Source organism: Lagenorhynchus albirostris, chromosome 9 (assembly GCF_949774975.1).
Source record: "Lagenorhynchus albirostris chromosome 9, mLagAlb1.1, whole genome shotgun sequence".
NCBI classification, from domain to species: domain Eukaryota; kingdom Metazoa; phylum Chordata; class Mammalia; order Artiodactyla; family Delphinidae; genus Lagenorhynchus; species Lagenorhynchus albirostris.
The window spans coordinates 3,269,011-3,283,358 of record NC_083103.1 but is presented as its reverse complement, the minus strand read 5'-3'; the positions used below and the strand labels follow the sequence as shown (position 1 = coordinate 3,283,358).

Genomic DNA, 14,348 nt, shown 5'->3' with positions numbered 1-14,348 from the left:
TCTGTCACCTGCGGCTCTGTGTAGCTCTCTGTCACCTGCGGCTCTGTGTAGCTCTGTATCACCTGCGGCTCTGTGTAGCTCTCTGTCACCTGCGGCTCTGTGTAGCTCTCTGTCACCTGCGGCTCTGTGTAGCTCTCTGTCACCTGCGGCTCTGTGTAGCCCTCTGTCACCTGCGGCTCTGTGTAGCTCTCTATCACCTGCGGCTCTGTGTAGCCCTCTGTCACCTGCGGCTCTGTGTAGCTCTCTGTCACCTGCGGCTCTGTGTAGCTCTCTGTCACCTGCGGCTCTGTGTAGCTCTGTATCACCTGCGGCTCTGTGTAGCTCTCTGTCACCTGCGGCTCTGTGTAGCTCTCTGTCACCTGCGGCTCTGTGTAGCTCTCTGTCACCTGCGGCTCTGTGTAGCCCTCTGTCACCTGCGGCTCTGTGTAGCTCTCTATCACCTGCGGCTCTGTGTAGCCCTCTGTCACCTGCGGCTCTGTGTAGCTCTCTGTCACCTGCGGCTCTGTGTAGCTCTCTGTCACCTGCGGCTCTGTGTAGCTCTGTATCACCTGCGGCTCTGTGTAGCTCTCTGTCACCTGCGGCTCTGTGTAGCTCTCTGTCACCTGCGGCTCTGTGCAGCTCTCTGTCACCTGCGGCTCTGTGTAGCTCTCTGTCACCTGCGGCTCTGTGTAGCTCTGTATCACCTGCGGCTCTGTGTAGCTCTCTGTCACCTGCGGCTCTGTGTAGCTCTCTGTCACCTGCGGCTCTGTGTAGCTCTCTGTCACCTGCGGCTCTGTGTAGCTCTCTGTCACCTGCGGCTCTGTGTAGCCCTCTGTCACCTGCGGCTCTGTGTAGCCCTCTATCACCTGCGGCTCTGTGTAGCCCTCTATCACCTGCGGCTCTGTGTAGCCCTCTGTCACCTGCGGCTCTGTGTAGCTCTCTGTCACCTGCGGCTCTGTGTAGCTCTCTGTCACCTGCGGCTCTGTGTAGCTCTCTACTAGCACAGACTTAATCATTTATGACTTGGCTTAACATGAAATCTTCCCCCCAAATCTCTAATATGCTGGAGAAGATCTTTAAGTTTCTCTCTTTTTAACAAAAGAGAGACAACAAAAATGGCTTCAAGAAAAAAGGCTTCACAATTATAAGCGAGAGGTTGATGCTGAATTGAGCAGGGTGTCCAGATACGGCGCCAGCTCCTCCTTGGGACGGGAAGAAAGTATATCAGAAGACTCTCGAGTCTGTATCTGAAACGTGTTCGTACCTGGTGGGCGTTCACATCCTTGTGTGTCCTTTTATTTCTGATCCCTGGATCCTCGTTTTCTGTTCTCTAGAAACTATGTGTACGTAATAACTTCATTCCTCTTGGGTTCACTTGAAGAATGAGTTCTAATGGGACAGTCTCCATTGGAGTGGGGAAGGGCCAAGCCACCAGCGTCTCAGTGCAGGAGGGGCTGGCTGCCCGCCTAACGGCGTCTCCCAGCTTTTGTCAGGAGCTGAAGGGTCAGTTTCGCGGCAGGGATCTTTCCGCCGTGCCTGCAGGGTGTACGTGATGAACACAGCTTTCTGAGCCACTTTAAAAAGTGTTTTTAAGCAGAAACTAACACACCATTGTAAAGCAATTATACCCCAATAAAGATGTAAAAAAATAAAATAAAAGAATAAAGAGAATCCTTTCAAAAAAAAAAGTGTTTTTATTCATCTGCAGATGTGCTTGTTTGGAGCAACGATCGAGTGATTCGCTGGATCCTCTCCATCGGTCTCAAGGAATACGCAAACAACCTCGTAGAGAGCGGTGTGCACGGCGCCCTTCTGGCCTTAGACGAAACCTTCGACTTCAACGCGCTGGCCCTCTTGTTACAGATCCCCACGCAGAACACACAGGTACAGCCCAGATGCCGGGCCTTCACTGGGGCGCAGTGTGTGGTCCGTTCTCCCCATGCAGACATGTTGCTGCCTATCTGAATGGAGACCAAACTTAACAACATCTCAGACCACTAGTAATCTCATTCCATACCAAATCCGTCATATAATAGTTTAAAACCTGTAATGCTTCATTCCGCAGTATTTTTGCCTATTGACTTTTCATTTTCCGTTGGAAGCATGAGAGTCTTACAGTAAACACAATAAGGGGAACTTTCATTCAAGTCAGTACTCTGGTAAGAATGACGTGTATCGAGATTTAGTTCTTCCATGGAAAGAGAAATACTTTGTGTGTCAGATGAAGGTTTTATTAATTTTGCTTCTATGTGTAATTGCAATTCTTGTTGACTCGTGGGCTCATTTGAGAATGAGGACATTTTTTTATTCTTCTACGGAAGATTGTATATCTTTTGCCAGTACCCCGATCTTCCCACCAGCACCAACCCACAGAGCACACTTTTGTATATAATTTCCAAGAGGTCATGGATCCCTCTCCCCAAAAGGCCATCCACGGACTCCATGTTAAACCCCTGATGTAAAATACTGTCAGAGTTTGAGTTTCTTTGTTTTGTTTTGTTTTTAAAGTCTTGGTTTAAAAAGCAGTCCAGAAATGCTGATATTCAAATGAGATTGTTGAAAGCTGTAGGGTGGTGTTGTTTTATGATTTCAGGCTCGTGCTGTCTTGGAAAGAGAGTTTAACAACCTTTTGGTCATGGGGACTGACAGAAGGTTTGATGAAGTAAGTTTTCAGCTTAATTTACATTAATGCAACTTTAAAAGTCATTATCTTATCATACTTGTATGAACCATGTAGTCAGGGTATTTCTTCTAAATGTGGAGACAATTTTACTTTACAAGTTAAGCTTTGCTCTTAAAAATTTATTAACAAATGAGCTATTAAAAAATTAATATCTTTGGACTTCCCTGGTGGCACAGTGGTTAAGAATCCGCCTGCCAATGCAGGGGACACGGGTTCGAGCCCTGGTCCGGGAAGGTCCCACATGCCGCGGAGCAGCTAAGCCCGTGCGCCACAACTACTGAGCCTGCGCTCTAGAGCCCGCGAGCCACAACTACTGAAGCCTGTGCGCCTAGAACCCGTGCTCCACGACAAAAGAAGCCCCCTCGGTGAGAAGCCCGCGCACCACAACGAAGAGTAGCCCCTGCGCACCGCAACTAGGGAAAGCCCGTGGGCAGCAACAAAGACCCAGCATAGCCAAAAATAAATAAATAAAATTAATTTTTAAAAAATGAATGGCTTCAGTAAGATAGGGGTTTGTATTTTTTTTTAATTTTCGCTATTTAACTTTTGATACCCCTCAAAGGTATTTTTTTATATCGTGAAACACTGGTTTCAGCTTAGGAATGGAGTCTAAGTTGTGTTTTGGGGACCAGCTGGATGTCTTACCCTAATCCAGAGCCCCTGTGCTTTGGGGGACTGTTTCATAAGTATATTGGAAAGCACAAAATATTAATTTCCCCTTACACAAAACCATGACTCATTTATTCCCACACTTATCGTTATTCTCTTCATTGGACATTAAGGAAACTTGAGTTTGACAAAGAGAGTAGAAGGGCACCTAAAGCAGCATTTGCTGGCTCTGTCCCAGCATGAGACAGAATTGTTTACAGCTCGAAAACTGTTTTTAAAGACAAATAAAAACGTGTTATATTATATAGCAAGAAGGTGATTCCTTCAAGATAAGAAGTGAAGCCTGGTAATTGTCAGGAGGAACGTACACCCGGGCGGCCCAGGCAGTCCTGGTTGATGCTCGGTTAGGGTCCCAGCATCAGTGGTACCGGGCCCCCGGCCACTCTCCACAGTTCCCAGCTAATCATATGGTTGTCACGAACGGGGTGAGATAAAGATGCGGTAACAAGCTCAGTTATTTTAAAGGGCTGGTAACTTTATGTTTTTGTCCTTTATTTTTAAATCTGTCTTGTTTTCTGTCCTTTAATTCACCAGGATGATGATAAAAGCTTTAGGAGAGCACCTTCTTGGAGAAAAAAATTTAGACCAAAGGATGTTCGTGGCTTAGCTGCTGGGTCAGCAGAGACTCTCCCCGCAAATTTCCGGGTCCCGTCCTCTCTGTCCTCGCCCTCTGTGCAGCCAAAGAAGATGCAGCTGGACGGTAGGTGATGCAGTGCTGCCCCAGCCGTTGGTAGGCAGCTTGAGCAGCTCCGGGACTGGAACGTTAATAATGATCTAGAATGGCCTACTTAATATGTGACAAGGCACTTGAGTACTGTTGCATGCCCAGGTGTAAATGTTTAAAATTAATCCTAACATCTGTTTATAAAAGTTTAATAGAGTCTTACTTCTTAAGTTCTTGTCTGGTTGAATATTAGCATACTCTTCTAACTAATAAAACTAAGAATCGTGTGTATTCTCAGAGCGTTAGATCGACACCCATGCTCGTAAAGATGTGTGTGTGGCAGGCAGCGCTCAGAAGCTGTTTCATAAAATAGCACATAGTAGTTTTCAGACCCCACCAGCTCCCCCTCGACTTCTCTTCACGCTAGAACGGTGACTGAGTCCATTTGAAATAACCTCCACCTTCCTGTCCTCCCTCCGTCCTCACTGTTATTTGTCCCTTGCACGCTGTAGAAGGCCGGGGAGAAGGAAGAAGGTGAGGTTGAGAGAAGTCATCACCCGAGCATGGCTGGGCCCATAGTCATTTCACACCCAGCTCTGCTCTTCCCTTTGACAACCGCTCTGCCAGAGAGCACCGCTAGTTAAGGGTGGGCTCTCAGCGCTGCTATGTCCCCACTCGGCAGCAAAATCAAGACGGACGGCCTGGGTCTGAGTCTGGCCCTGCGGCCTAGGAGGCGCCTTGAGCACCGCTCCTCAGTTTCCCATCTGGGAAAGGGTCGTCTTGGGGCACCCTCCTCCCCGGCTGCCCGTGCCGGTTACACAAGTGATTCACGGAGCGGGTCGCGGCTCAGGAAAGCGCCTGGCACGTCCTCAGTCCCGTGAGGGCGGAGCCCTTGGGGCCGCTGCGGCGCTGCTGTTACTCAGGCCGTCCCCACGCCTGCCGTGGCCGGGCTGCAGGAGAGCGAGGGGTTTTCGAAGTGTGCTGACGGGGTCTGCAGTTTTCTCCTGTTATCAGCCCTTCCCATGCGTGGGTTTGTAAGTTTTGCTCTCACTTGCCTGTATGAAAATCAGAGCAGAGTACATTTAGGGAAGCCTTTGCTAGCTAAGCTGGACCCTTTAGTGAGGGCGGTTTACGGATTTGGGTTTTTTTGGTTTTTTTTTTTTTTGTTTTTTTGCGGTACACGGGCCTCTCACTGCTGCGGCCTCTCCCGTTGCGGAGCACAGGCTCCGGACACGCAGGCTCAGCGGCCATGGCTCACGGGCCCAGCCGCTGCGTGGCATGTGGGATCTTCCCCGACCGGGGCACGAACCCGCGTCCCCTGCATCGGCAGGCGGACGGACCCTCAACCACTGCGCCACCAGGGAAGCCCCATTTTTACAGATTTTAACCGTAGCTTGGCCTTCAATTTATTGGATAGTCTAAGTGAGTGCTTTCTTATTTTCCTCACTGCTTCATTTCCATTCTCCTCGTTATAAATCGCATTTCGCTGTTAAATGCTCACAGTGATGTTAACATTAGAGTTTTGATAAATTAAAAATACTCCTAGAAAGAGGTGTAGGCAGTACATTATATGGGAGATGACTTTTTACCCTTGTGTGATAAGGAAGGCATAAACTATTAAAATGGGTTGTTTTCATGGCTTTTGAAGGCAAAAAGTGCAGCAGGTCCCTGGGGTTCTTAGGATCAGAAGGATTTAGAAAGATGCTGTGCGGGACTTCCCCAGTGGCCCAGTGGTTAAGGCACCACGCTTCCAGTGCAGGGGGCGCGGGTTCGATCCCTGGTCGGGAACTAAGCCTGTGTGCCACGTGGTGTGGCCAAATATAAATAAATAAAGTAAAATAAAATGTCCAAATCAGTGGCTTTAAAAACAAAAAGATCTGCTCCGATCAGCAGCGCCAGCCGTCTTAAGCCCTTTCTGGAACCGCGGCCAAATATTGGTCAAATGTGTTCTGGGTGGACCTGTGGGGAAACGAAAAATGTTGAATTGGGAGCAGCGGATTAATGCTAGGGGTTATGGAAATTTCTTACTCAGTTTAAAGCGGGGTGAGGGCTTACCTATTGGGCCCCGCAGCCTGTTTCTTGACAAGAAAAAAATCGTCAGTGGTGACATCCTTTCGGGTGGAAGCTGACACTGGGCTTCTTCCGCTTTGTTAGCTACATCCCCGTCCTCTGCCCTCTGCCCTCTGTCGAAGCCGCTGCGGAAGGCTCCCAGGGGAGAGAGAGCAGGCGGGTCCCCCTGGGGCAACAGAGCACGGGGCCTCCGGGCCATCGGTGCTGGGCTTCAGTCCCCTTGGCGGGGCCCGTCACGTGGCCGCTGTCACTGTTGCCCGACTACCGTCCTCGCGGATACAGCGAAAGAGAAGTCCAGGCGCTCTCTGAATCTAGAGGGTTTAAGGAGGGACCACGTGGTCACGCTGAGTAGTCGTCACCCACCGTGCAGGCGTTTCTCTGTCATCTGACTGCGGCTGCTGCTGTAGTGTGACCTCCCTGTGCCCCCCAGGGTGGCGGAGGTGAAGGGAACCCTCACGTGGTGGCCCTTAGGCTCCCTTTCTCTGGCTCGTCCGCCCCTCCCCCTCTGGTGGTTTCCCCCAGAGCCCTCAGGAGGTGGCCGCTGTGGATGTGAGTGCGTGTCCGTCCTTGTGCCCCCGTGTGGCGTCCCACCACTAACCGCACGCTGTGTTTGCACGCTTCCTCCCTCCCGTGCTTGTCGGACCAGGCAGCGTGGCGGGAGCGCAGAGGCTGGACTCCGCTGCAGTCAGGACTTACTCCTGCTGAGCCAACGCCGGTGAGTACAGGGCGGCCCTGGCCCCGGCCCGCAGGTGCGGGGAGGCCACGCCCTGGCGCCGGAGCGTCCGGGGGGGATGGGGCGGCAGGAGAGCGGAAGGTGACCTTGGCGCTTAGCTGCCGCCGGGAGTGGTCAGTGCACGGCCCGGGTCTCCGTTGCGTTGCCCTGCGTGGTGGTGTCGCTCCCGCGTCAGCGGTGCTGCAGCACCGTGTCTTGCGTGCACATTCTCGAAGGGAACAAGCCCCAAAGCATCAGGGTTCACGAGGCTGCACCGCCGTGTGCCTCTCAGTCCAGAGGCCCGTCTTTAAAACGAAACTGCGCTGGCATCTCGGGGTCAGCCGCTGCTGAGGGGCCACCCTTGCTTTGCAGGTGGTGCTGTGGGTGGGTGTGGGCCCGGGAGCCCAGCCTTCCCCTCGCTGCTCTCAGGGTTCTGTTGTCACGTCTCAGCTGGAATGCATGATTGGTTTTCTTATTAGTAGCTTTTAGATGTGTGTCAAAAGAAAGTCAGTCAAGGAATTCTCTCCGTGATCCGCTTGGTCCTTGATACTTACCTACGTTCTAAAAGCAGCCAAAGCACAGAACGTAGGGCTTGGGGACGGGTCGTGGAGGGGTAGGAGCTCGGGCACTTGAAGCTGTCTCGAGAATGACTCGTTTGCTTTTATTTTATTTTCCAGTTTACCCACACTACTTCTACAGATGATTATGCAGCATTTTGAATCCAGCGAAGACTACATTTTGAGCTCAACGGAATCTTTAATCTGTTAATACTTGTTATATGGACCCTAAGATATTTTATTACAGAGTTTTTAATTAGTGAAAAATTCATGAATACCATAGAGAAAATATTTTAGAATTTAATGTTTCTTATATTTATGTAAACTTATGACTTCATTTATATAGTTACTTACTTTTTCATGTATATCCAGGCTATAAATATCCTTTCAGATCAATTCATGTTCTTATATCTGATTTTAGTCTTTCAAAGGAATGTACTGTAATGCTTGTATGTATAAATCCTATGAACAAATATAGGGCTTTTGTAAATTATGCATTTATTGTAATTATTCTTGTTTAATTTTTTAATGATAAACCATGACAGAGCAGAGGATTTTACCGCGTTTGTAAAATCATGACACAGTGTGCATTACCCTTTACAAAATGTAACCTAGCCCTACAACAATCATTTTGAAAGAAGCCAACTTACTTTCAAGCAATTGTTGTTGTATTTTAATGACTGACCTTAGCTATCCTTTTTCTAGCAAGAAATGCTTTACTCTGTAGCGTGAAGAGATTAAAAATACGGGGTGTTAAAGAGCAGCTTCTAATCAAATTTGGACTGAAGGGATCATTAGAACGCTCTGAAAATCCCTTCGGACCGGTGGTGAGCTCTCCCGTAGCCTGGCCTCTGTGGATCCGGACACCTCGTCTTGGGTGGCTGGCAGAAGCCGCGAGCTGGGGGAAGAGCGACTCCGGTGGGGGGGGTGGGGCCTGGGCCCCCGCGGCCCGCCGCGCCCGCCCCCTTCCCCGCCCCCTTCCCGTCCCCCTCCTGGGAAGCCGGGTCAAGGGCGCCGACTCTTAGAGGACCAATCACGAAGCACTGCACTCGCTGAGGAGACACTGGCGCACGCGGAAGGTGAAGGCACTGAGATGCTGAGAATAATGTAGTGCGGCTCTAATCAAGGCCTTATTTTTCTGATGTAAATCATCCTTTTACATTTGTCTGTAAACATGTTTAAAGAATGGACCTAGCCGTACATTTTTAGATTTTGACGATATAGCCATTTTGGATTGCATAAGTAGCAAATGTAACTTCTACTTTTTAATGGCATATTAAAAAGCCAGCAGGAGACGTGTTCAGATCATGGCACATTAGTTATTACGCAGCTGCTGTACCGGCGGACAGAGATGGCGTGGCTTTTTACATTCGGGCTCTGCCTTTAATTTACTTGTACAGTTCGCTGTTACCGTTCTGTTTTTCTATTCATCTTTTGTGAACTTCCCGATTATGTAACAAAGTATGTACAGTCTACTTTTGAACTATTTTTATCACAGTATTATTTATTGCTTTCTTTCAATAAAGTACTGAAGCAGAATTTTCCACTGCCAATACAGAGTACGAGGGTAAGCTGTGCTCCTGCTGAGAACTGACCGCAGCTGTTGCGTCTCCCGCTCCAGGCCGACTGATTGGAGCCGGTGTCGTCATATGGAAATTCTGTTGTAGGAATGGACGGTGTCGTCATATGGAAATTCTGTTGTAGGAATGGACGGACAGGCTGAAAAGGCTGGACGATGGGAGTGTAGGGTCAGGTGTCCTCCAGAGGGGGACCAGGTGTTCGTGCCCTCGGTTCTGGAGGCCAGAGGCGCCCTCTCATCAGTACCTACGGGGAGCCGGGCCCTGGAAGCCTCTGCTGCCACAGGCACCGCGCCGATTGTCGGCAACAGCGTGGCGCTGTGTGGGCTCACCTGTGGGGTCCAGGGACGGGGCGGCCGAGGGCAACCCAGACCTGGACCCGAAGGAGGACACCCGGGGCTGTGCGTGTGCTCGCGTGCAGGTGTGTGGGTGTGGGTGCTTTTTAATTTTTTTTTTTAGTCAGCGAATTTTATTCACATATTCCATAGAAACAGGAATGTAGCAAGGGAGTTAGGGAAGTATGAAAAAAGATTTTTAATGCAGAATCGTAATCACAGCACTGGGTACATCTGGGAGCAGGCTCCCCCCGCGTCAGGCTCCCCCCGCGTCAGGCTCCCCCCGCGTCAGGCACGGCAGCCACACTTGGCCGATGCCCCTGTGCCGCCACAGCCCTGGGCACGCTCAGGGCAGCCGGAACAGCAGCTCTTGCAGGAGGTGCATTTTTAGGAGCCACCGGTGGGGCAGCAGCAGCTGGGATCTGTTCCAGGCTGAGGTGAGGCCAGAGCCGGAGCCAGTGGCGAAGCAGAGGCACTCGTGCTGGTGGCGGTGTGCGCGCGTTCCTCAGTTCCGCCGCCTCTGTGCGGGCTTGGTGTCCTGCTCTTCCCACGTGGCCACACAAGGGTCCCAGGGCTGTGTCCTTCCAGATTCATGGCCTCTGTGATAGCTCAAGCCAAGTCCTGAGTCACATCCAGGTTCAGTGTGGCAGAGGGGTGGGAACACCCAAGCTGGAGGGCTGAAAGTGGATCCCCAGGGGGACAGCCGGGCACTAGTGGGTGGCAGGGTGGGTGCAGGTGGCTGCTCACGAAGGGCCACTGCAGGCGGCACTAGGACGAGAGCACGGACGCCTTGGCTCACTAGGTGACGTTTCCCGCCCTCACCACCACGAAGGTGTTTCTGCCATCAGGTCTGAGGACGCAGCAAGCCTGGTGACTGCCACCACCCTACTTGGGCCCTGTTGGGTGGGCACTGCTGACCATGCCCCTCGGTTTCATTCCTGTCCCGACTGTCCCTCCAGGGCTGACGGGCTCCCTTTCTGAATGGCACATGTGTTGTTTATGTGGATGAATGCGTTCCGGCTTGTTTCTGTGAACATAGCTGTCAGGTCATGGTGTGTTTCCCTCTTTAGAACCTGTGCTTTGCTCGTCTTCCAGTTTAACTTAGGAGCGAGCTTATTTTCTGCATTTCCTAGTTCTCAGGGTTAACTTAAGCGTGAGATTGAAAACCACAGAGTGCTTTTCTCATCTCACACTCCATTTCTGCCTGAACAAAGCCAAGCGAGCCTTGCGTATCTGAAAGATTCTGGAAACGGAGTCATGCCTGATTCATAAGCTGCAGGTGTTTTATGACAACTTGTCTCATTGATTCCACTTAGGCCTTAAAAACAAGTGTCGACGGAGAAATACCCAAAGAAAGCAGTAAGGAGACGTTTCTGTAGTTTTGCTTCTCTTAGAACACTCGTTAGCCATGCTTCTCAGGTCTGCTCCCTTCACAGCCAGTGCCCAGGGCTTTGCCCATCACGGGGATGGGAGGGAAGTCAGTCTGCAGTCCAGGTATGGTCACATTAAAGGGGGTCTTGACTCTTCCCACCATTAGAAACTCTTTGTTAGGCTACACATCCTACCCTTAAGGATCTAAGTTTCCTGTCACGCGTTTTTGAGGTCACTGTGGTTTTAGTTTTTGTTCTTTGCCTTTTACGAGCTAAGTCCTCTCCTCACCCAAGATGGGTTTCCGGGGTATCCGGAAGAGTCCGTCTTTCCTGTGTTCTTGCCAGATAGATGAGTAGGTGAATATCCAAGTGCTACCACAGCTGCTGTTGTAACTACCCACGTGTCATTCGGTACATTTCTATAAATTTGTTTACTTTTATTTTTGGCTGCATTGGATCTTCGTTGCTGTGCGCAGGCTTTCTCTAGTTGCGGCGAGTGGGGGCTACTCTTCGTTGCGGTGCGCGGGCTTCTCATTGCGGTGGCTTCTCTTGTTGCGGAGCACGGGCTCTAGGCGCGTGGGCTTCCGTAGTTGTGGCACGAGGGCTCAGTAGTCGTGGCTCACAGGCTCTGTAGCGCAGGCTCAGTAGTTGTGGCCCACGGGCTTAGTTGCTCCGCGGCATGTGGGATCTTCCTGGACCAGGGCTCGAACCCGTGTCCCCTGCACTGGCAGGCGGATTCTTAACCGCTGTGCCACCAAGGAAGTCCTCAATACATTTCTAAATATCGCAGATCCTTTTGTTTCTTACATTTCCTTGGCTTAATCCCTTGGTGAGAATGGGTAGCCGGTGCCTTTGCTGTTTCATGTCCTGGACTCAGCGGGGCACCTTTTCAAGTACTGCTGTCTGAGACCAGCACTGTGTGCAGCCCTATGCCCAGCGTGCAGGTGCAGTGGGAGAGGAGGTGGGCCAGGTCCTTGCGGAGGCTCGAGGGGAGGGTCCATTCTCTCTTCCAGTGTTCGGTGGTTGCTGGCTTCCGTGGCCGTGGCCGCATCCTTCCAGTCTGCTCTGTCTTCACGTGGCCTCTCTGAGTGTCTCATCTTCTGTCTCTTTATAAGAACACTTCTCATTGGCCCACCCAGGTAATCCAAGGCGATCTCATCTCAAGATCCTTAATTACATCTACAAAGATCACTTTGCCAAATAAAGTCACATTCACCAGTTCCAGAGATGTGCACAGACGTATCTTTGTGGGACCACCACCATCAGGCACTCTGGAGAAGACCCTGCTGCCCTGGAGATACCAGGATGGCTAGAACTGGCCCTGCCCAGGGACTGCCCTCTAGTGGGGACTGGACCCTCAACATCCCATGAAGGGCGCTGTGAGCAGAGAGCAGGGGGCTGGGCTGGGACGTGGGGGGCAGGACCATCAGACGGCTCACAGTGACCTGGCAGGTGCTGGCAGAGACTGGCCAGGTAGAACATGGAAAATATTTTAAAATAATCAAAATGACCCGTGGCGTGCAAACAGGTTTGACTGGTAGGAGAAGTATTCTTCCAACTGGAGTGTGTCGAGTGTCCCTAGCCGCAAAGGTAGACCGACAGGCTCTGCTCTATTAAAAAGTGATTTGGGGACTTACCTGGTGGCACAGTGGTTAAGAATCCGCCTGCCAATGCAGAGGACACGGGTTTGAGCCCTGGTCCGGGAAGGTCCCACGTGCCGCGGAGCAGCTAAGCCCGTGCGCCACAAGTACTGAGCTTGCACGCCACAACTACTGAAGCCTGCGCACCTAGGGCCCATACTGCGCAACAAAGAGAAGCCACCGCAATGAGAAGCCCATGCACTGCAACGAACAGTAGCCCCAGCTCGCTGCGACTAGAGAAAGCCGCGCGCAGCAACAAAGACCCAATGCAGCCAAAAATAAAATAAATGAAATAAATAAATTTATAAAAAAAAAAAAAGAAAACGTAACTGAGGAATTGTAGTATTACACTACCTATAGGGCCGAAGAGATTTTAGTCATCAATTCTCCAACATCTTAATTTTTTAAATTCAATATTTATTTATTTGGTTGCATCGGGTCTTAGTTGTGGCAGGCAGGCTCCTTAGTTGCAGCAGGCAGGCTCCTTAGCTGTGGCATGCAAACTCAGTTGTGGCATGCATGTGGGATCTAGTTCCCGGACCAGGGATCGAACCCGGGGCCCCTGCATTGGGAGCGTGGAGTCTTAACCACTGAACCACCAGGGAAGTCCCCACCTTACTTTCTTTTTAATGTTTTATTTTAATCAAAGTAATAACGTGTATATCACTTAAGTGAGACCCCAGCAGCCCCACTCTCTGACTTCCCCTTCTGTGGTCCATGTGCAGCTGGGTTATCTGTTTCCTCTAGTTGCTTCCTTACTCCTAAGTAATTTGTGCTTAATGTGGCCCCTTGATTCACCAATTTTATTTATTTATTTATAAATTTATTTGTTTTTATTTTTGGCAGCGTTGGGTCTCTGTTGCCGCGTGCGGGCTTTCTCTAGTTGTGGTGGCTTCTCTTGTTGCGGAGCACGGGCTCTAGGCGTGTGGGCTTCAGTAGTTGTGGCTCTCGGGCTCAGTAGTTGTGGCACACGGGCTTAGTTGCTCCGCGGCATGTGGGATCTTCCCGGGCCAGGGCTCGAATCCATGTTCCCTGCACCGGCAGGCGGATTCTTAACCACTGCGCCATCAGGGAAGCCCTTGATTCACCAATTTTAGACTTTGCAGATTGGCAACTCTTTATGGTAGATGGGAATTTTAGCATTCCTCTGCCCTGCCCTTTCCTCTCCCAACACAGTTAAATCAAAGTTGTTGAATCCATGTCCACTGTTCCATTAATAAGGCTGTAAATATTATCTATTGCCAAGCCAAGTGGATTACTGTGATTACAACAAAAAAGGCATGTGGAAAGACAGTATTCCCCAGTATTTACAGATGAAATAATACAGTGTCTGGCATTTGCTTTAAAATAATCCTGGGGCAGGGATAAGTCAGGATATGGATCAAAAAAAATTGACCCTGTGGGGAGATAACTGTAAAAGATGGGTGATGGAAGTGTCCATCGACAGATGAATGGATAAAGAAGATGTGGCACATACATACAATGGAACATTACACAGCTATACAAAGAAACAAAATTGAGTTATTTGTAATGAGGTGGATGGACCTAGAGTCTGTCATACAGGGTGTAGTAAGTCCGAAAGAGAAAAGCAACTACCGTATATATGTATTCCATGTATATATATGAAATCTACAAAAAAAAAAAGGTTCTGATGAACGTAGGGGCAGGACAGGAATAAAGATGCAGACATAGAGAATGGACTTGAGGACATGGGGAGGGGGAAGGGTAAGCTGGGACGAAGTGAGAGAGTAGCATTTACATATATACACTACCAAAGGTAAAATAGATAGCTAGTGGGAAGCAGCTGCATAGCACAGGGAGATCAACTCGGTGCTTTGTGACCACCTAGAGGGGTGGGATAGGGAGGGTGGGAGGGAGACACAAGAGGGAAGGAATATGGGGGATGTCTATACATGTAGCTGATTCACTTTGTTATACAGCAGAAACTAACACAACATTTTAAAGCAATTACACTCCAATAAAGATGTTAAAAAAGAAAAAAAGATGGGTAATGTTTTCATGAAGGTTTATTATATTAATCTGTTTTTGCATTCGTGTGAATTTTTTTAGCATAACAAAAATTTTAATAGTT

At 49.9% G+C, this 14,348-nt stretch overlaps 1 protein-coding gene across 11 annotated transcripts in view; it reads left to right on the top strand.

The window, feature by feature from the left end:
- Positions 1 to 8,887, top strand: part of PPFIA1 (PTPRF interacting protein alpha 1) — a 113,206-nt gene extending 104,319 nt beyond the window's left edge. For 8 of the 11 annotated variants that reach the window (XM_060158276.1, XM_060158277.1, XM_060158282.1 and 5 more), the window contains 5 exons: positions 1,688 to 1,863; positions 2,573 to 2,641; positions 3,866 to 4,031; positions 6,712 to 6,780; positions 7,455 to 8,887. In XM_060158276.1, the coding sequence (XP_060014259.1) occupies positions 1,688 to 1,863; positions 2,573 to 2,641; positions 3,866 to 4,031; positions 6,712 to 6,770 (470 nt within the window). In that variant the 3' untranslated portion in view covers positions 6,771 to 6,780; positions 7,455 to 8,887. Of the gene's footprint in view, positions 1 to 1,687; positions 1,864 to 2,572; positions 2,642 to 2,838; positions 3,028 to 3,865; positions 4,032 to 6,711; positions 6,781 to 7,454 lie in introns of those variants that run through there. The other 3 variants (XM_060158283.1, XM_060158279.1, XR_009542283.1) reach the window with 2 other exon arrangements.
- The last annotated feature ends 5,461 nt before the right edge of the window (positions 8,888 to 14,348 follow it).